This window comes from Lepisosteus oculatus, chromosome 4, assembly GCF_040954835.1.
Source record: "Lepisosteus oculatus isolate fLepOcu1 chromosome 4, fLepOcu1.hap2, whole genome shotgun sequence".
Classification (NCBI taxonomy): domain Eukaryota; kingdom Metazoa; phylum Chordata; class Actinopteri; order Semionotiformes; family Lepisosteidae; genus Lepisosteus; species Lepisosteus oculatus.
In genome coordinates, this window is record NC_090699.1 from 14905029 (window position 1) to 14927264 (window position 22236).

A 22236-nucleotide genomic window follows, 5' to 3' on the forward strand; every position below is an offset into this window, starting at 1 on the left:
GAAATATTTTAGTGAAAATGGCCGAATGTGCAAAGATTCTTGAAATCATCATTTGTATTGATCGGTATCAGAGAAACATCCATTTTAAAGTAAGAATGCATAATCTAAGAAAGATAGCAGTTTTCATACGCTTCTTGGCTTTGATCTTTGTCTTCACAGAAAGGGGAAGGCTCTTCTGTTCATCAGATTAGAGTTCAACACCACCAAAGCTGCTCCTGCAGAGAATACCATTCTGGAAATGGCAAACAAGTTATTTTTGAGCCGTTTTACTGCAGCCAAAGCCTACCAAGCGTCAGTCAACAATGTGTCCTATGAAAGTAAGTTCTTTCATGTAACTATCAGGCTTTAGGTAGATGTTTTTATGCAATGTGATGTATAAAGGCAACAGGGTTGACCTACACCATCAAACAGCTACTTTTCTCTTCTGGCACTAACAATTGGACACTGGTTTTACAGTACGTCCCTTTGAAAGGACTGAACACAAGCATGTATGTTAACACAGTAAGACAGTACCAGTCAGCAACGTCTCAGCATGAGGTTTCTCGGTAACAAACGCTTTCTGTAGATGTTTCTTGCCTCCTTTAGCAAAACAGTGGGATAGTAGCACAGTCAGGGGCTCGAATTGAGAGTCTCCTCGTAACAAGACCTTCTCTCTTCCCTGTGGATACTGTATTCTATCCGTTTACATAAAACATTGTGTTTTCTAACATCAAGTGCAAATCTCCTCTACCCGTTTAGATGCATCTGCTCTGTGTTTGTGAGAAAACGTCTCCTGTAATACGCGTCTTTAAAACCTGTTCCCTGACAGTTCATGACTACTCTCTGTGATGAATTTCCTTTACAACGTACAATGAACGTTCTTTGTGTGGCTTTGAGTTAAATTCTTGTTCCCTCTTTTCTCCCTTTCAGGAATCAGTGATTTTGCTTTCGCCATCATTTTGAGCTTCAATATGACAAATATACCAGTTACAGAAAGCTTTCAATTCACAAATGAAACATACACCGAAATTGACAATGCTGTCAATGACTTGGTGAGTCTTTTATAAATGAACATAAACATTTCATGAGAGTCGAACATTTACATCTCAAAGTAGGGTATATTAAAGTGTACTGAGTTACAATTACTGTACATTACATAGTAAAGAAAAGTATAATGCTTCCATTTTTAAATGCTATTTACCCACCGAATAGGTCATTTTTGCATATATTGTCACTTATTTTACAATTATATAGAAACTTTGAATGATTAAATATTTTTTCTATGACACAATCAGTCTGAGATGAATGAATGAGGTTTAATCAACTGATATATATCTCCTCTGTTTTCATGCTAATCGAAAATTAAATTCAGCCCCGATGTGATCATGATTTAATTCTATTTTCTAACCTGTTTTGTTTGCAGCTGAGCCGGATCCTAGGAATACCAAACTCCAACCTGTTCAAATTCCCTCCTACTACTTTCACGTGGGTATTTTTGTGTCTCTTCCATGCCTTCTGTATCGGCTATTTCATTTCAGGCTGATATGAAGCTTCAGGGGCCCCCTCTGTGTGCGCAGTTCTAAGGATATGCACTGTCAGAAAATAGCAGATTCGTCCGTTTATCTTTCTCGAAATAAGGTTGAGGCAGGATGCACCCAGCACAGGACACCAGTCCTTGGCTTCTGTCTGAGCTCTGTCTTTAATTTCATGCCAATATGAAGGTCCAGTCTTGCAGACATCTGTCAGGAGGTTCCCCAGTGTCAACACTGTACGCACAAACATATTTCCATTGCTCCCTCTGTGTGCACAGTTCTAAGGACTTAGTGCAGTAAAAAATGGCAGATTCAATGCACAAAGACTTTCATTGTGGTCACAGACTGTTAACGGTGACAGACATCTCCCTTTGTTCTTCTGTTCCCACAGCAACGTGAGCAATGTCATCCATGCAAGTGTGGTGTACAGGTTCAAAGACGGCGACATCCAAGTCCCCAGTGACTTCCTGAATGGAATTCTGAACACCTACAGTATGTCCATCTCTTACTGCTTCTTTGTCAGAAGGCAGCCAGACGCTGTCACAGTGAAGTTTACAGGACTGGGAGATCCTTTTCTGCTTTGAGGAATAATGATTTGCTACATTTTAATTCCGCTCGCATTTGTGGACCTCATTAAAAACACGGCAGGCTCCGAAAGATGTCTTTTCTACCAGAAATGGCACTTTTAATTACATGCAACCTTTATTACAAATTCTGGTTACCGATGTCATAAAGGCACGCGCTAGGAGATCGGACATGCTGGAAAATGTCTGTTTCTTTAACTTTCTTCTTTCTTCCCTGTGCGCCCATTCAGATCCGACATCCCCAGCTCCCACTTCGGTGACCCCCACTGCCCCTCCCCTTACAAGGCAAGTCTGTGATGTCATTCTTAATCTCACCTCTCATTGGTCAGACTTTCTTGATCGTCCAGCGATTATGCAGTTGCACCCAAGCAAGTGCGACATATTGAAGTGTACAGTTCCTGTGGCTTTATATTGGTGTGGGGGGGAAGATTTTTTTTATTGTGTGATGTGAAAACTCATTAAACTGAGCGGCCGGCACGAAGGAAGGCAGCTCAGCTGATGAGCGATGAAGTGACACAACCTTGTGCAGACAGAGAGGCTGACAGGGCACCACATATAAGAGCAGGGACAAGCCAGGCACGATTTTGGCTCCGTGTCCTGAAAAAGAAGGATCCCTGGAAAGATTACGCAACACGTGAAACCTGTCTACACAGGCTCTGCATCCTGTATCAGAGAGCTCATTACTCTGGTTTGCTCACCTGTTTCTTTGTATCTGCAGAATGGGGAGGGCTCTTCTGTTCATCAGACTGGAGTTCAACACCACCAAGCCAGCTCCTGCAGAGGACGCGATCCTGAAACTAGCAAACGAATTATTTTTGCAGCGTTTCAAGGCACAGAGAGCCTACCAAGTGGCAGTCAGCAACGTCTCTTACGAGAGTAAGTTTATTCATGTCATGAGTGGACACCAGATAGATGCTTCTATGCAACGTGATGTACAGACACCAGAGAGCTGACCTACAACATCATAACTGCTGCAAATAATCACTTACTATTGGCAACTAGACTTAAATGTCTATCTGAAGGACTCAACACAAAGAGTTTCAGCAACTAACTAACACTAACACTAGCAACACTAACAATTGGACACTGATTTTACGTCCCTTTGAAAGGACTGAAAACAAGCATGTTCGTTAACACAGTGAGACAGTACCAGTCAGCAACGTCTCAGCATGAGGTGAAGGTTTCTCGGTAACAAACCCTTTCTGTAGATGTTTCTTGCCTCCTTTAGCAAAACGGGAGGATAGTAGCAGAGTCAGGGGCTCGAATTGAGAGTCTCCTGGTAACAAGACCTTCTCTCTTCCCTGAGGATACTGTATTATATCTGTTTACATACAACATTGTGTTTTCTAACATCAAGTGCACAAGACAAAACCTCTACCCGTTTAGATGCATCTTCTCTGTGTGAGAAAACATGTCTCCTGCAATACGCATCTTTAATACCTGTTCCCTGACAGTTCATGACTACTGTGTGTGATGAGTCTCCTTTACAACTTTCAATGAACGTTCTTTGTGTGGCTTTGAGTTAAATTCTTGTTCCCTCTTTTCTCCCTTTCAGGAATCAGTGATTATGCTTTCGCCATCATTCTGAGCTTCAATATGACAAATATACCAGTTACAGAAAGCTTTCAATTCACAAATGAAACATACACCGAAATTGACAATTCTGTCAATAACTTGGTGAGTCTCTTACACAGACACAAGCACTTCAGGAAAGCACATGATTTTCAGCTCAAAATAGACTTTTGATATTTTTAATGCTGGTTGGGTTATGATTACATTATAATATAAAGCCATTTATTTTAATATTGTAAGTTATACATTATATACTGTACACACAATATTCAGCAATTTTCATTTATTTCTGAAACAGTAGCAATACGTAATATAATAATAAAGTAATAATAATAAAGCAGTAAGTGACAAGGTGTAATAAACAAATACATACTTCCCCCTGTTATTCACACCTGTCTGAAATTAAATTCAGTGAATGACTAAATATTTTTTTCTATGACACAATCCATCTAATAGAATGTATGAGGTTTAATCAACTGATATATACCTCCTCTGTGCTAATCCAAAATTTAATTCAGACCCCATGTGATCATGGCTTAATTCCATTTTCTAACCTGTTTTGTTTGCAGCTGAGCAAGATCCTAGGAACACCAAACTCCAGCCTGTTCACATTCCCTCCAGTTACTTTCAAGTGAGTATTTTTGTGTCTCTTCCACGCCTTCTCTATCGGCTATTTCATTTCATGCCCCTATGAAATGCTAGTCTTGCACACAGCTGCCTGGAGATTCCCCAGCGTCAACTCTTTACACAGAAACATTCTTCAGTTGCTCCTTCTGTGTGCGCAGTTCCAAGGAGATGTGCTGTTAGACAATAGCTGATTTATCCATTCATCATTTTCTAACTGTTTGGCCTTGACAAGCAACGGGCACACCCTGGACAGGACACCAGTTCATCACTGGGCCCTCAGACGCAAACACACACGCACACTCACACTCACAACAGGACCAATATTCCCAGAAGCCAGTTAACCTATCAGCATGTCTTTGGACTGTGGGAAGAAACCCACGGAAATGCAGGGAGAACATACAAACTCCACACAGACGGCAGCCCCAGGAACCCAACCCAGTACTGCGAGGCAGCGATGCTCCCCACTGTACTACAGTGCCGCACCAAAGCAGATTCAATCCAAAAGAATGAACTGATCGCGGTCCCAGGCTGTAACAGTGACAGACCTCTGCTCCTGTCCTTCTGTCCCCACAGCAACGTGAGCAATGTCATCCATGCCAGTGTGGTGTACAGGTTCGAAGACGGCGATATTCAAGTACCCAGTGACTTCCTGACTGCAGTTCTCAACGTCAGCAGTATGTCCAGTTATGATTTCTTGATTTGGTCGCACGGACTTTTAGGGGCTAGAACATTTCACGAATGGATAATAAGCCAACTGTTATTTATATTTATATAAATATATATTTATATAGTAATAGAGATAGAACAAGTTACTTTCTACATATCATCCCATGTTAAAAGCTACAAGTATGGTCTTAATTAGTCGGGGTCAGGCTCAATCACATTTAAGACTCTCTATTATTTTATTAAATGTTATTCTATTATTATATTACATATTTTACCGAAAAGTTATATTTCTAAAATGTTGAAAAATGAGGTTTCACCCACTCTCTACTAATTTATGTGAACCCACTTTGATTTGCATAGCTACTGAATTCCGTAGTTTGGTCAAATTCTACTTCAGTAGTTCAGTTAGCTCCTAATGAATGAGACAGAGGGTGAGATTTGTAGAGAGTATTTAATAATAATAATAACTGCTTATTATTAATTAATTAAAGCAATAATTGCTTTTCTGGACACTCCACTCAAAACACTTCACAGATAAGGGGGATCCCCTCCTACACCACCAGTGTGCAGCCCCACCTGGATGATGCGATGGGAGCCTTAGCGCACCAGTACTCTCACCACACATCAGCTATCAGTGGGGAGGGGAACAGACTTTTATTTGGTGAAACTCTCCTAGCTGAGGGAGAGTTGAAATGAAATTGAGATGGAGTAAAGTTGGGATGGAGGGAACAGGGATCAGAACACATGTGTACAGAATTAGAGTGCTCTAAAAATCATTTACAAAATGAAGAAAACAATTATTCAATGAATGAAATGTTTTTTTTTTGTGCCCACGCAAATGAAGTCAATACAACAACTACAACAACAACTACAACAACAACGACGACGACGACTCCTCGTCCCACTACACTGTTAACCACATCGCCAATAACCAAAATTATTGGCAAAGGTTTCCCTGCTTGGGCCCTGGCTATAATCATCCCCTGTGGGATTGCAATTCTCCTGGTACCCCTCTGGATCCTTCTGTGTGTAAGTACACTAGGTTACGACTGCAAAGAGTCTTGCTGGCATCCTCTGTATTTCAGTGTGTGCTGTGTCAGTGTTCAGTGCTTGTCTCTGTTCCAGTGTGTGCTGTGTCGGTGTTCAGTGCTTGTCTCTGTTCCAGTGTGTGCTGTGTCGGTGTTCAGTGCTTGTCTCTGTTCCAGTGTGTGCTGTGTCGGTGTTCAGTGCTTGTCTCTGTTCCAGTGTGTGCTGTGTCAGTGTTCAGGGCTTGTCTCTATTCCAGTGTGTGCTGTGTCAGTGAGCAGTGCTTCTCTCTCTCTTCCAGTATGTGCTGTGTCAGTGTTCAGTGCTTGTCTCTGTTCCAGTGTGTGCTGTGTCAGTGTTCAGGGCTTGTCTCTATTCCAGTGTGTGCTGTGTCAGTGTTCAGTGCTTGTCTCTGTTCCAGTGTGTGCTGTGTCAGTGTTCAGGGCTTGTCTCTATTCCAGTGTGTGCTGTGTCAGTGTTCAGTGCTTGTTTCTGTATTCCAGTGTGTGCTTTGTCAGTGTTGAGTGCTTGTTTCTGTATTCCAGTGTCTGCTGTGTGGTTGCTGTGCTGCCTTCAGGAGGAGATGGCACAGAAGAAGATCATACCACGTGCAATATGCAACTAGAAATGGCCTTTTCTGAGAAGGTGAGACTGTTTTACTGTTTAATTTTTGGTTTGGAGGACAGATATAGGCTAAAACTGGCAAGAGAAGTCCTATTTTATTCCATGTTGTGTTGGGAGTCCAGGCACATTTTGTAAGCCTGTGCATACAACTGAGACATCCTGTCCATGTGTGGTGGGGAGTGCTGCCTGTGCAGTTATTGCAATCACCCGCTTATGGACCCTGCAATCACAGCACCCAGCTAGAATGGCCAAAGAAAACCCTGTGATGCTGCTCACTGGGATTGTGTGGGGAGCCGCGTCGTTGTGCGAGCTGCCACAGAACAAGAGTTCAATACCACTCGGAACAGCTGATTGAAAGTCAAACCCCCCACAAGGTTTCCTCAACAACCAGTTCTGTTATTTCCTTTTTTACTTGTCAGTGTGGAATCAACCTCTGTTTCCCAGAAAGTTATTTCTTTTCCCTTTTCGGGCTGCAGTGTGTAAGATTTAGAGTTGTGTCCCTGAAAGGTGAATCACAGAAGTAAAACCTGCTTCTCCAATCTTCTCCACAGATCTGCAGTTTTCCCACCATGCACCTGGCACCTCTACAGCCACTTCCCCTTCACCTTGAAGAAAACACCCCCACTGTCTCAACGTCTTCACTTCTACTAGAGACGCCCCTCGATGCATCACCACAACTGCACGCCTCCCTGAAACCCGAGCAAGAGCCGATCTGTCAAAGAAAACCAACCCCAGCAGCCTCATCAGCTCCTCATATAATCCTCAGCGTCGCCATGTCCACCTCCAGCCCATCAGGCCCAGGACTGGACCCTCAAACTCATGGCCTCTGCCCTGCTGGGGTGGATAAAACTAAGAGGTGTTAGTGGATCCGATGGGCAATAAGACAATGCCTGAGGCCTTCCCTTCAAATGTGTCACGCACATATGGACACTGGCTCACAGACGCTCGGATCTTTGTGCCCACTACGTCATATGTTGCAATATTTTTGCTGACCTTTTTCCCATCCTGCTGTAAAACTCACACAATTTACCGATCATAACACCCGATCTGGAGATCTGCTGATCCGGGCAGATCGAAGGTTTCCAGTCACTTGGATAGAAACTCCAAATTCCTTCACATCCTTTGTATGTATATAGAACCAGCTTCTTAACTCTCATGCCTAGCCTGAGCACCTTCCGCCCAGCGCGTCTGAACAGAAATTGGAAATGACTGCATTTGCATTGCCGGGATCACTTACATCCTTTTATCATACACAGAAACTGCAATCCCATGTACAATGCAGCACACTTTATGGCCTCCCGTTCTGGGTTTCGAGTAGTATAGTCAAAATCACTGTGCAAACGACCAGGACAGTTTTTTAAAGAAAGAGCAGAGCAGGGAAATTTAGGATGAAGTGCAATTCTTAATTCACTGTTTAATTCACTCATTTCTGCACAGCTGGACAGTGCAGGCTAGTTCTTCTTATTCTATTACTGTAACTCTTATTATTGATCACGATGCGGGTTGAATTATTTCTAGCAGTATTATGCTTTTTATAAAGCTTCTTCCGCTCACGAATATGCTTCTCTGTTTGACACAGAGCACATAGTGTGGAAGAGCGATATTATTTGGTGGGAAGGGGTATTATGGAATCTTAAATCAGATTTATTTTTATACTATTTATTCAGCTGTCTTAATTTAACCAGCCTATCAATGATCCATTTACGTATTTATCAATTATTTATTTGCTTCCATTTAAAATTGCCACTGCTGTGATTTTTTCATTTCCTATGCAGGACTGAAACAGACTAATTAACGTGAGCTGTGAGACAGAGATGAGTTCGCTGCAAAGGCCAGCTCCTCTTTCCTGTACTGCCTGATATTTAATAGGGACTGGGGGACCTAGAACTGCTTTTACAATACCATTTGGAGAAAAAAACAACACATTGGTACAATTGAACATGCGATTAGATCAGGAATTGAGTAAACGCAGTGAAGAAAACGTCCTACAGCACCTGCCCGGAGTCTCTCAGTCCCACATTGTGATCTGTATTGCGAAGGAGTTATTGTGATGCCAAGGGTGGAGCACACGAGATACTGCTGTAGGAAAGAGATAATCACCCTGTGCATCTCAGAGAGAGAGAGAGAGCCTGTGCCTAAGTCTGTTTCTGTTCATATTTCTATCAGAACATATAAACATATTTCATTATATAGCATTCTAGTTTCAATAAACACATATCTTATGCAATACCATCGCACTTGTGTCATTTTTTTCCACTTTAGAAGTCGAAAATCACCTTTCCCAACAGCAATGCTATTCTCTCTTCAGAAATCATCCCCAGTGTCGCCTGACGAGCACAAAGCAGGGGTTTGGTCGGATAGATCTTTTAATAGATTTAGTCCTGCAAGGGGAACCCAGGAATCTGATACAAAACTGTAACAGACCAGTTTTACCCCCCAAGCAGCACAATGTGCCACTGCAGTAGCTTTTGGTGCCTCTCAGCTCAGGCACCTGGTTAATTAATGGCAGTGAAGGTAGGATTCAGATCCTTTAGAAACCCATGTGGCTCAGAGAGGTCCAGTTAATTCCACTGCACGGCGTCTCCCTCAGCATATCCCCTTCTTGATTGGGCAATGAGTTAATGAGTTGATCGATGAACTCTTTTTTGATTAATGGTATCCTTATTATAGAACAAGCCATGCATTCAAATATCTGAAAACTGTTTTTTTTTTCTGTCATTTACAGAAGAATATGGCATGTGCCCAGAACCCAATTAACCCCAGGTCTGGAACTGTACCCAGGTCCCCAGTGCTACAAGATTTGCCTCCCCAGCTCAGAATTTAGATTTTTAAAACTGAAGATGAGTCAAGAAAAAAGATCAGAGTAGCTCAAACTGAGCACTACACTGCTGAAAAAGACTGGTAATTTGTGCAGGAAACGCTGTGCTCACTAGAGCTTTAACAAAATAAACAAAGCTGAGCGCTACACAAAGAGCACAGCAGTTTGAACTCTGTAATATTACACACTTCTTGCACTTCTTGGGATCTTTTATTAAAATGCTTTTGCTAACTAGAACAGACTGCTTACTTAAGGTCGTTTCTTTCATTCAAGGCGTTTTGAGGTGTGCAGGTGAGCAGGCACTTGAAAACGCCCTGGGATCAGTCAAATAATAATAATAATATTACACTTCCATAGCTCTCTCCTCCACCAACACCAGTGTGCAGCCCCACCTGGATGATGCTCCAGTCTGCTCACACACACCAGCTCTCAGTGGGGAGGAGAGCAGAGTGAAGAAGCCAGTTCAGAGAGGGGGGTTATTAGGAGGCCATGACTGGTAAAGGCCAGGGGGCAATTTGACCAGGACCACAGAGTGTCAGGACCTTGGTTTTACGTCTCATACAAGGACAGTGCCTTTTTTACCGTATAGTGTCCCCGTCACTATACTGGGGCATTAGGACCCCCACAGATCACAGGGTGAGCGCCCCCTGCTGGCCCCACTAACACCTCTTCCAGCAGCAACCTCAGCTCTCCCAGGAGTCTCCCCTCCAGGTACTGACCAGGCTCACACCTGCCGAGCCCCAGTGGGCTGCCAGTGTGAGCTGCTGGTGGCTATATAAATAAGTGAGAAGAGTCACACGTGAAAGGAGCGAGATCCTGTGGGGCCGGGGGTGAGCCGACAGCATGAGACCCAAGAAAGAAGCTCTGAGGAGCCGTTCTGCCCCGCCGGCACATTTCCACGGCTGTCTCTCCTGAATAAAGGGACAGGAGGCCGCCATCACGGGTGATCGCTCCTTCTTGCTCTCCTCTAAGGATTAGGAATTGGCACAATGAAACGTCTCCTGGACAGGGAAGGACCGCAGCAGCTCTATGACTCTTGTGTACAGGCGGGATAAGCAGGACAGGCAGTGTGGGAGAGTCAGGGCGTGTTGCTGCGACAGTTGGAGGCAAGTGGGCGAGGAATCATGTCAGGACACATTCGGTATTTCTGGGATGGTGCGTCTTTGTGGGTTCTTGTGTGTTCTCGCTCTTTGTCCTTACAGGTAGTTCAACAAGTCAAGGAGTGAAACAGGAGCCTCTGCTCGCAGGCGAACCGTCCCTGAGAAATTCTCACGGCCGTTGCAGTGAATCTGAGTGACATGACCAGATTTTTATCATTTTGTTTAAACGCTGCCACGACTTGGCAGCAGAGGAAGTACCGTTACCACATCTAAGCACTTTGGAGCAATCCAGCCTGCGGTTTTCTAACGGCTTCATCCAACACAGGGTTGTGGAGAATCAAGAGCCAAGACAAGCCGACAAGCAACAGGCGCAAGGCAGGGTGCACCCTGGACGCCAGTCCATCGCAGGGCAGACAGACACAGACACACAAACAAACACAAAACACACACCAGGGCCAGTTTTCTTAGAAAACAGAGAATTAACCCGACAATAAACCTTCCTTCCTTCCTCGGACAGCAGCTGGAGTACCTACAGGAAACCCACATAAACACAGGAACGTGCAAACTCCACACAGACATCAGGATTTGAACCCAGGGCCCCCCAGCTGTGAGACAGCTATGCTCACAACTGTGCCATCGTGCCAACCAGCTTGCGATTATTCTTCATATTTAAGTCAGAACCAGTCAATTCCATTTCTAGTGAGAGCAGCTTTCTTTTGCAAAGGAGCTACTGGTGTTAATAGGCTATGACACTCACTAAATCCAGGCATAAACCAGGGCCTACAAAGAGCTGATCAGCGGTATGGGGAGGGTGCCATGTTAACACAAACCGCTGCATAGGAGGCTGTGTATTACACTTTTAAAATAATGAGAACGATTGCTCACATTATAGAGGAACTGCATTGGAAAGAATCAGCATTGATGAGTGCCTTTCAAACCACAATAGAAGTAAACTGTACACAGTAACTTGTAAATCCTCCGACAAAAAATAGACAATATTTCCATGTATGCACAGCGCCATGTTCTGTGATTCAGAATGAGGCAACATTCTGTTGGTTGGGTTTTGCACAAACAGGTGGCTCTTCCACAGAGTCTCCTCTCACTCCCTGAAACCTTGGTTTCCTCCATAAATACAGTTCGGTTTCACTTCCCTCTCATTCAGTTTCAGTAACCGCTGTATCCGGCACAGGGTTGTGGAGGAGCTGGAGTCTATCCCAGCAAGCTCTGGGCACAAGGCAGGGTCCACCCTGGACAGGACATCAGTCCATCACAGGACAAACACACACTCACATCAGGGGCACACCATCTGCTGTTGCAAGCAAGCCCAATCCATCATTAATGATCCCAACCATTCTGGCCACAAAGGCAAGCGGTCTCATATCCGGCGTTGAAGAGAAGAACACGAATGAGTCAAAATCTCAGGGCGCACCTGTCTAAAACCCAAAAGCTCCAGCCCCGTGTGAGGATCGAACTCCCGACCTTCAGATTATGAGACTGACGCGCTACCTACTGCGCTAACGAGGCTGGACGATGGCTGAGCTGCAGTCTGAACTCACACGATGTGGTTTCCCATCAAATCGGTGAGATCCACACCATCCGCTGTCACAATAAATCCCAATCCGTCATTCAGGATCCCAGCCATCCGGAACAAACTGCCCCCCCCCCTGCGCTCTGGCAAGCGGTACCGCGCTGTTGAAACAAGATCCACTGGACTCCAGAACAGCTTCTATCCCACTGCAGTCCGCGTCCTCAACAGCTCACTGCAGTGCCTTAATACACATCTGCACTATGCACTACACACTTTGTGCATGGTCTGCCATGTTTTTTTTGTCTCACATATTTATTTTTCCCCAACATATTTATTGTTCCTGTTGACTACATGTGTGGTGTTGTCTGTTGCACTGTGTATGTCTCAGGAGATCAGCGTGATTAAGAATTCCAATGTATGTGTGAAGATATGGCAATAAACTCCTCTACTCTCTCTCTCAGACATCTCCCCAGGTCTGGGATTGAACCCAGAGCCCCCAGCTCTACCATGTAAAATCAAAATACTTATAATTAATACAAAATTTGACTTCTTGCTGGATACTATTCTCTTTTATTCCATCATAAAGCAATGCAGAACTCTTACAAATAATTAGATGTACTATACAACAAAATATGATATATAAAAAAATTGACACTGTACAATACACACTATACTACTCTATACTATAACACTACACTGTACTGTATAATTACAAAAAAATGCTAGATTGGGAGTCTCAGTTTGCCACCTATTTACTGCTTTAGAAACACTGTTTCATCAGCAGAAAGGTACTGTATATGTCTAAGTTCACGTCTAAGCAAAGTGGTATTTTCCAAATGCATCTTCAAAATTATTTTACTTACTTATAAGGCTCTCAGAGGTCAGGCACCTGTCTATTTAATGGAGCTGATTATCCAAGTCGCCCACTTAGATCACAGAACACATCTTCTTCTTATTCCACATATTCATAAAAAAACAGCTGGCGGTAAAGCCTTTAGCTGCAGGGCCCCTAGTTTATGGAACAGTCCGCCAGCCTGCGTACGGGATGCCGAGTCAATCTCAGGATTTACTGTACATCCAGAACGAAAACCTATGACTTCAGCCTAGCCTACTCACACCTTACATCATACCCCATTGCAACTATGGCTGCTGGTGCTGCTGTACAGGCCATTGTGTGTATGTGTGTTGGCCCACCAGGCAGATACATCTGTTCTGATCAAACTATCCTATCCTCCTCCCCACATGTCAGGATGGCGCCCGGGCTGGGCACCACCTGAGTTGGATGCTGCATCACTGCCATGGATCCAAAAGGGACATCGTGGATATAGCTATCATTTAGGAGGAATTTACTGGTCTACAGAGATCTGCATGGAGTACTGACATACACAAGACATGATGGAAGACTTAATACTCCACATTTAGTACTTTTTTAGAATTGTATAATGCTAGCATGCCCAGAGGGGTTGGGCAGCCAGTTGACCTTGGACCCCTAGAGGTTTGCTTTCTCCTTATTGAGGAGTTTTTGGTTCCTCTCCTCCATTGTCTTCTGGCTTTTTCTCTTTCTGTACTGCAATGTCATGTATTGTTACACAGCTTTGTTAAGTGCCTTGGGGCAACCCTGTTGTGAAAGGCGCTATATAAAAAATAAATTGAATTGAATTGAAATGCATTATAAGAAGGCCTGTGAAAGAGTTTGTCTTCTGTACTAAGTGTGGAGTATTAAGTGTGGAGTAAATTCTGTCAAATTTAGTCATTAAAATTGTGTATATTGTATTATGTATTTACTATGTCAGTGTCCTGTCTGTATTTGCACTGTGGACCAGGAGCAGCGATATTTCGTTCCGCTGTAGACTTGTATATGGCTGGAATGACAAATAAATGTGAACTTGAACTTAAAAGCTCACAGAGGTTTGGATCAAAGATGTGCTCATGCTGCCCCCTGCTGGGCAGACCTATGTCGTGCACACTGTGTAGTAGAGCTAACGTACTGTTCTGCCCGACAAAAAGTGAACCACATGTTTATTTCAGCCCTGAAAAGACTACAATAAAGCAGGTTGTGAGATTGTTAGTTCCTATTAAATCCTACTGGAAAAGCTGTGCAGTGTTCTAACAGAATCCTGAAACTTCATTCTCAGTTTTGTTTTGACCGATAGGCATCACTTCAGGACTTATCTGCATGTAATTTCTCCCTCGACTTTCTAGAGCTTCTGCAGAAATGACACCAAATCTTTACCGCACCAGATGTGCTACAAACTGTGAGGGTGGAACTGAAGATGTGCAACATCCTCAGTAATACATAGTATCTTACAGTATAATTATCTACCATTATACAATACAGCCCAATACATTTTCTAACCACTTTATCCAATTCAGTTGTGGGGGAGCCAGAGCCTTTCCCAGTATGCAATGGTCACATGGCAGGGTACACCCTGGACAGGACGCCAGTCCATCACAGGACACACACAGACACACTCTCACACACCCTGGACAGGACACCAGTCCATCACAGGACACACACAGACACACACTCTCACACACCCTGGACAGGACACCAGTCCATCACAGGACACACACAGACACACTCTCACACACCCTGGACAGGACACCAGTCCATCACAGGACACACACAGACACACACTCTCACACACCCTGGACAGGACACCAGTCCATCACAGGACACACACAGACACACACTCTCACACACCCTGGACAGGACGCCAGTCCATCACAGGACACACACAGACACACACTCTCACACACCCTGGACAGGACGCCAGTCCATCACAGGACACACACAGACGCACACTCTCACACACCCTGGACAGGACGCCAGTCCATCACAGGACACACACAGACGCACACTCTCACACACCCTGGACAGGACGCCAGTCCATCACAGGACACACACAGACACAGACTCTCACACACCCTGGACAGGACACCAGTCCATCACAGGACACACACACTCTCAACAGGGTTAATTGCCATTTAACCTGATAGCATGTCTTTGGACTCCGGAGCACCAGGAGGAAACCCACGTGAACACGGGGGAAAAAAATCAAACTGCACACAGATAGTACCACAGGAATTGAACCCAGGACCCTAGCACTGTGAGGCAGCGTTGCCGAATACTGCACCATCGTGCTGGCCTGAAATGATCATAGTCAATGTTAATTAATGGCATTTTACAGCACATAAGACCGTGGTCGATGTACGTTGTTACATAGCAATAAATAAAGAGCGCGTGTATTTTTCGGACTTCCGGTTACGGAGACGTTATGTTATCCTTTAAAGGATTTAACTGGCTATGAAATGTAACGAACTCCTAATGAAAATACCTCTGGTTAGGGAAAACGCCACCGAAGAAAAAAGACACAACTTCGACTGCAGAGCGCGTTATGTTCAGCGAACAGTCGCTATTACATTGCTGACCTCCGCTGTCGTCTCCAATTCAGTGTCCCCTCGAAATCCGTCCCCTCCACAAAACTCTCCAGGATGATTTTACGATATAGGAAGCTTCCGCGTACAGTACATATTCGTGATTTGGCTTATTACGATATTGATCAAAAAAAGAGCCCGTTATTTGTGTCTATTTAATGTGTTAGGAATAAGAGTAATATAAAAATACCACTATTTTTAGTTATTGTTGGGGGTATTGCTACTGTATATTACTCTGTAGGCATGGAAATAATTTGTTCTTTCAATTCTGTGGAGAGTCTTATGGAAGTAAAATTACATCTCCAGTGTATTGGTACTTGAATATTAATGTTATGAATGTGTAAAAAGATCGTATGTTACTTGAAGACTCAGAAGGCAGGCTTTATATATTTTTTTTAAACAGATCCATCTAACTAAAGAGGAGCACACTAGTTTGGGACTTCAGTGGTCGGGACAAGTGTTTTTCTCCTCTTTTGCATCTCATTCAAGAGGTTTAGCTATTTTAGTGAGCAGGCAGATTTTCATATTAGCCCAACAGCAGTAAAAAAAGAAAGGGGAGAGATACAGTATGTTATAGTTAACGGTGTTATTGCCACAGCGACAGTAGTACTTGTTAATATCTCTGGGCCAAAATCTGATGATCCTCAGTGTCTTTATCTTTTATTTTTAAGTTGAATTATACCCCCATTGAACTTATAACAGGAAGAATCAATATTTTTTAAGTAAAATAAACTCTTACGTGAGCAATAACAATTTAAAAACAAATAGTCTACGTTTCTACGATATCAACGTTCAACGATGCACACTGTGTAAACGGGAAAAGGACAAGGCTGTTTGTTGTGCAACACAGAGACACAGAAGACCGGGACAGCGATTCAACGAGCTCAGTCATAGAGACTGAGTGTGGAGCAAGCATGAGCAGTGAGGTACGAGAGCAGAGATATCGATGATCGGGTGGCAAAAATAATGTACACGGCCAAGTTGGGCCTCTCTCAGTCTTATGTGGTCAATTTTGCATTTTTCAATTGACAACTGTGTTTGTTTTATCATCATCATATTTTTTTGGGTGGGGATTTAATTTTTTGTGCGCAGTTTAATTTCCTACGTGCGCTGATTTCGTATCCTGTATGCGCACAGCTTAGAGGGAACATAGCTTACTAGGATCCAATATGGTTATGATATTAAAATTCCTTTAATTACTATGTAGTAATATGATGAGCAGATAAGAACAACATGACCTTCATACCAGAGATTCTTCTGTTGAGTGAAGTATTAAGCAACTACAAATATATTTCTTTTATTCAGCAACTGTGTTCTAAACAATAGTTCAGATAGTTTTACTGTTATATAATAATCATTTTGTCACGCCCTGTACACCTAGAGGGCGCTCTACTTCTGTCCTGTTCCTAGTTCCCTGTGATTATTCATGTCTTGCCGGTGTGTCTTGTTGTGTGGCCTATTTACTTCCTGTTTCTGCTCTGCTCCTCGCTCAGCAATGGGGTTCGGATGTCCTGAGACCCGCCTAGCACCAGGTCGCTCCTGTCCGCGGCCTGAGGGCATAGGTGTCATGATTATAGTCCCCCCTCCTTAAGGGTGCTCCAGCCCTTTCACTTTAGACTTAATTCTGTGCACCTGATCCCTTTTCCCAGCCCACCTTAAAAGCCAGGTGCTGATGCTCATCCTGGCTCTGCATCTGGTTTAAGCACCGTGCGAGTCCGGGACCTGGAAGCGCCTGGTCCCGTTAAGGTTTTAATCTCTGTTCCCGTTCTTGTTCCCTGTCCGCCGGTTCCGACCCGGTTCATGGTTTTAATTCCTTGTTTGGATGGATCTCCTGGCTATGGACTTATTCTTGTGTTTTTGGATACCCTCTATGGATTACTTTTTTGGATTGTTTGCCTCGGCCACACCTCCCCCGTGCACCAGCGCACTTTGGACACGCCCCCCTGTTTTCAGCCCCCTATTCCTCCATGACGTTTTCCTAGTGTCTCCCCACTTCTTCGGATTGTGTCGTCCGCATAGGGTCCAGAAAGAACTGTTAGTTACAATAGGTTTCTTCCCGACATCATCCGACCTCCTGAGCCCGGGTTCATCCCCGTCTCGCCACTACGCATAGGGTCTTTTTTGCTCTCCTCCAATTCCACGGCTTTCCCATCCGACATCCGTGACACATTTCTGTAAAAGAATATTTGCTGTTAATTTAACTTTTATTTCCACTGTTTCAATATACCACTGTTATTTTTCAAGAAGAAAATGAAGAAAAAAACAATGCTGAAAAAAGCAGTAAGAAAAAGATCTCCCACTTATACACTAGATCAGTGGTTCTCAAAGTTTTAGTCCGCGGACCACTTACACCAAGTCACAGATGCGGTGGACCACCTATGCCTACGTCCACTTCTTACCCTGTAAAAATCATCACCCATTAATGTACTAAAAACAACTAATATTGAATTAAATTTGATGAAAATACTCATCTTTTACCAACAAAGCTGCATTTTCTGCAAATGTTTTTATTACTTAAAAATGTGAAGAATGGAGCTGCTTTTGTTGAGCAGCCAGAGAAGTGATATCAGGATCCTGTCACGGACGTCCAAAGGGACTAACCGTGGGGAGCAGGAGAGCGGAAAAAGACCCATATGCGTAGCGGCGAGACGGGAAAAAGGCCCGGGCTCATAGTGCAAAGAGTTCAGGAATGCCGTATAGAAACCTATGCCCTCAGGGAGCGGACGTGGGGCGCCCTGGTGCTAGGCGGGTCTCAGGACATCCGAACGTCAATGCTGAGCGAGGACAGAGTGCAAGACCCGGAAATATATAGCCCAAGGGAAAGAGAGGGACAGGAAGGACAGCAGACCGGAAACTAGGGACAGGACAGAGAAGGAGCGCCCTCTGGTTGCAGAGGGCGTGACAGATCCAAGCTGGACAACTTCTGTCTCATGTCCGGCTCTACGTTCAGCCGATTTCTCTACTTTGTTTTCAGTCCAACAAGTGTCGAAAATCCATGCTCACAAGTGTAGGTTGTTGCGAACATGATGGATACTTTAGAGCTATGTCACTAAGTCCAGCGTACTGGGATCGTACATGGAGCAGAGAACCGATCATTTGTATCTTAAATTAAAGTGATTTTAAGGTTTCAAATGGACGTTTTACCATATTTAAGCCCCAGTTGGTTGTTTCACAAGGCAAAGCGGCAGGAAACGTTAGCAAACAGACAACAGTGCATTGCAAAGAAAAAAACATAATGGCAACCTCGTTAGAGCAGATCAGGACACAACTCCAGAATGGTGAGATAAAAATATAGAAGAGAGAGGGACAAACGAGCCAGGTGGGAGAGGTCTGGAGAAGAAAAAAGCACAGGTGAAGTTAGCTCAGGTGGGGAACTGTGTCAGCATGTGTAGTCTGCAAAGGAACAAGTAATAGGTTTATTCCATGCTGAAAAGAGAAGAGAGAAAACACAACGTTTCGGCTGTGAAGCCTTCTTCGGGTGTGAGAAAGGGCAGACAGCAAAGATTATATAGCACAAAAGAACAAAAGCTGGGAGGGGGGAGGAGGCAGGAGGGGCAGAGAGGCCACTCAGGAAGTGTGAAGTGCAGAAGGGTGAAGGTGTGAAGTCAAACCCTGCATGAGAATAGAGAAGATCACACGGAAATAAGTCGGTCATTGAGAGAAGGGGGACGGTGTGAACCGAGTTTCAGGATGATTTTAGTTTCTGTTGTCTTTCTGCTGTGGGAGGTGAGAAGCCCTTCTTTGAGAACAGAGACAGAGAGATCAGTGTGATCATGGCCGTCTGAGGTGAAATGAGAAACTATGGGCTTGGAGAGATCTTTAGTCTTCACAGCCCGAACATGTTCTCTGAAGCGGTCTCCTAGTCTCCTTCTGGTTTCCCCAACGTAGAAACAGTAAATTAGGTTGCTGGAGGTACAGGATGTCATCTGGGAGTTCTGGAATTGACCTGAGGGGCCCTAAATGAGTGTGTTGTTAGATATGTATTTGCAGGTGATGCAGTAAGTCCTGTTACAGGGGTGACTGGTGGGGATGATTGCTGAGTTTGGTCAAGGGAGCTGTGAACCAGACGTTTACCTACATTGGGTGGTTACTATTCCACACCAGCTCTGTTCTACAGTACCTTGCAAAAGTATTCACCCCCCTTGGACATTTTCACATTTTATTGTGTTACAGCATGGAACCATGATGTATTTAACTGAGAGTTTTTGCCACTCATCAGCACAAAGTACTCTATGATAGATAGATAAGACTTTATTAATCCCGAAGGGAAACTGATAATGTCAAAGTGAAAGGAAAATCCAGACATTTTACTAAATTAATCAAACAAAAAAACAGAAAATAATTGAATGCTTAAGTATTCGCCACCTTGCTTTGACACACCTAAATTACCTCTGAAGTAACCAGCTCTCTTCTCCAAGTCACAGAATTACTTGACTGGAGTCCACCTGGAGTCCACCTGGAGGTGCTTCACATGATTTCAGAATAACTACACCTGTGTCTGGGACCTTCCCCACTTAGTGCTTTTCCAAGGAAACACTACACCATGAAGACCAAGGAACACCCAAGCAGAATGCTTGGTTCTTGAAAAATACCAGTCAGGGCAAGGATATAAGAACATTTCCAAGGCATTAAAAAAATATACCTTGAAGCACAGTGAAGTCCATCATTAAAAAGGTGAGAAAATATGGAACAACTGAGAATCTGTCCAGAACTGGTCGTCCTCCAAAACTGAGTGTCCGGTCAAGCAGAGCCGTAGTAAGAGAGGCCACCCAGAGGCCTACGGCAACTCTAAAGGAGTTACAGTCCTCCATGAGAGAGATGGGAGAATCTGTGCATGAGACAACAATAGCACACACACTTCATACATCTGGCCTCATAAAGCGTGGCAAGAAGAAAGCCTTTGCTGAAGAAAACTCATATTACATCTCGGCTGGAGTTTGCTCAAAGGCATGTGAGAGACTCAACAATTTGGAGGAAGATTCTATGGTCTGATGAGACCAAAATTGAAAAATTGAAAAATGTCCTGGAGTGGCCCAATCAAAGCCCAGACCTCAATTCAATTGAGCATCTGTGGAATGACTTAAAAATTGCTGTTCACAAACAGTCCACATCCAACTCGATGGAGCTTGAGCAATTGTGCCAAGAAGGATAGGCAAATATTCCAGTGTCAAGATGTGCAACGCTGACAGAGACTTACCAAAAGAGCTGTCATTTCTGCCAAAGGTGGTCCTACCAAGTATTAACTCTGTGGGTGGGGGGCGAATACTTGAATTGCTTGGATTCTTTCATAATGCCTGATATGAGAGCCACTGGCCTGTAATTATTTAGGTATTTTGCACCTGATTTTTGTATAATAATAGCAGACCTAAAATAACAGGACTGCTACAGTGACATATTAAATAATTTATTGAAGATGGGTACAGACACCAGTTCAGACACCAAAAGCCACAACTGAAACAGACACAATAAAGGTTTCATATAGTGACATCTCACCTCTGTGCTTCTTGTATGAGCTAAAGCATGCCCCTCTGCCTACAATATTATCTCTGTACTGAAGAGAAAAAATGTCTGTCATCAATTCTACTTTCATTTTCCAGATCCAGTCTTCGAAATTGGCTTTACATGCAGAGATTAAAATAGGTTTACAATGCAAAGGAAAATATTTACACGTTGCAGTTGTCCAGTGAACTACTGTGTATTCTAAGCATCCAAAGAAACATCATTTACAAGGGCTATACTGTAAATTCACACTTGATTGTTCCAGCAATCTGTTTTAAAAGAGGTGTTCTGACATAGTATCTGGCAGAATTGAAATCCACTGATTAAAAATTGCAATCAGCTGGGTTGATCAAGAAGTATTTCCTGTAAAGGTCACAGGTCAGCAGTGTGGGTGTGTGGTCACTGATAAATTCACTCACACTGTCTGCCTGGAACTCCTGCTCTGCTCTAGGTTGCTGGTGCTGTCTTGTGAGATACTGTCACTTTCCCCTTGTACAGCCTGGACAAGCCCATGCCTGTTCACTGGTCTTTGAGCCCAATCAGCCACTGTTCACCCTAGATCACCCCAGCAGTGATTAATGTCAGAGGTATATTAATTGTGAGGACTGCTCACTGGTGTCTGAGCCCTGGAGGCCCATTGGGATGGCAGTGTATGAAGGGTCCCTTCTATCAATGCTCTTTCGAGCTACAGCAATGCAGTGTTTGCAAGAAAACAGCAGTGCTTTTGAGTTTTAAATGGCAAATCTTGTAATTGTGTTTCAAATTCTTACACCTTCCAGTGAAGGAATAACTGCTGAGCAAATCATAAAAAGGGCAAAATTTCCTTCATACACTTTCCTGTGTTTTGGAGAATTAACAATATTCCAGTCTATATGTTAACAGGTATTAAAATAAAAACTAGACTGAGGTCGTATTTCTTCTTCTAGAATTTGGGCCATTTCATAAGCAATCAGGAACAGTAGAGTTGGTGGTCTCTAATGCATTACAAGGGGTTGGATACACTGTTGGACTTTGTAACAGTTAACACTTGTTTTGTTCTTATTGTACTTTATTTCACTGGAAAAAAAAGACTATTGTTTATCATTGTAAGGAATTAAGTGATACTTGTTTAATGGCATGCAAAGAAAAGATTAAAAAAATCTGTTTATCATGTTCTTAATGTTGGAAAAACAATCATTGAATTTAGGAAGTTATTTTAGGTAAGTAAACATTTTATTTTTAAGTACATCAGGGCAGAAAAAAG

At 43.5% G+C, this 22236-nt stretch overlaps 1 protein-coding gene, 1 long non-coding RNA gene and 1 other non-coding gene across 3 annotated transcripts; 1 reads left to right on the forward strand and 2 right to left on the reverse strand.

The window, feature by feature from the left end:
- The first annotated feature begins 163 nt into the window (after positions 1-163).
- Positions 164-8837, forward strand: LOC102684124 (uncharacterized). Its single transcript, XM_069188119.1, has 12 exons — positions 164-317; positions 910-1031; positions 1403-1464; positions 1903-2003; positions 2326-2380; positions 2814-2971; positions 3651-3772; positions 4237-4298; positions 4868-4968; positions 5805-5989; positions 6532-6631; positions 7162-8837. The coding sequence occupies exons 1-11, from the start codon at positions 239-241 to the stop codon at positions 6625-6627; spliced, it is 1143 nt and encodes a 380-aa protein (XP_069044220.1). The 5' UTR covers positions 164-238; the 3' UTR covers positions 6628-6631; positions 7162-8837.
- LOC138238153 (uncharacterized) lies at positions 2146-15501 on the reverse strand. The gene is made up of 3 exons (XR_011189291.1): positions 15395-15501; positions 2794-2892; positions 2146-2692 (listed from the first exon to the last, which is right to left on the reverse strand). It is a non-coding gene; the product is annotated as an uncharacterized lncRNA (long non-coding RNA).
- Positions 11980-12052, reverse strand: trnam-cau (transfer RNA methionine (anticodon CAU)). Its single transcript has one exon. It is a non-coding gene; the product is annotated as a tRNA-Met (tRNA).
- Positions 15502-22236: the final 6735 nt, after the last annotated feature.

What these genes read in the sequence shown, in the direction of transcription:
- LOC102684124 (XM_069188119.1), top strand. Translation starts at nt 239, where the DNA reads ATGGCAAACAAGTTATTTTTGAGCCGTTTTACTGCAGCCAAAGCCTAC. An exon ending in CAACAATGTGTCCTATGAAA is followed by an intron (nt 318 to 909) that starts GTAAGTTCTTTC and finishes TCTCCCTTTCAG; the next exon opens with GAATCAGTGATTTTGCTTTC. An exon ending in ACTGCCCCTCCCCTTACAAG is followed by an intron (nt 2,381 to 2,813) that starts GCAAGTCTGTGA and finishes TTGTATCTGCAG; the next exon opens with AATGGGGAGGGCTCTTCTGT.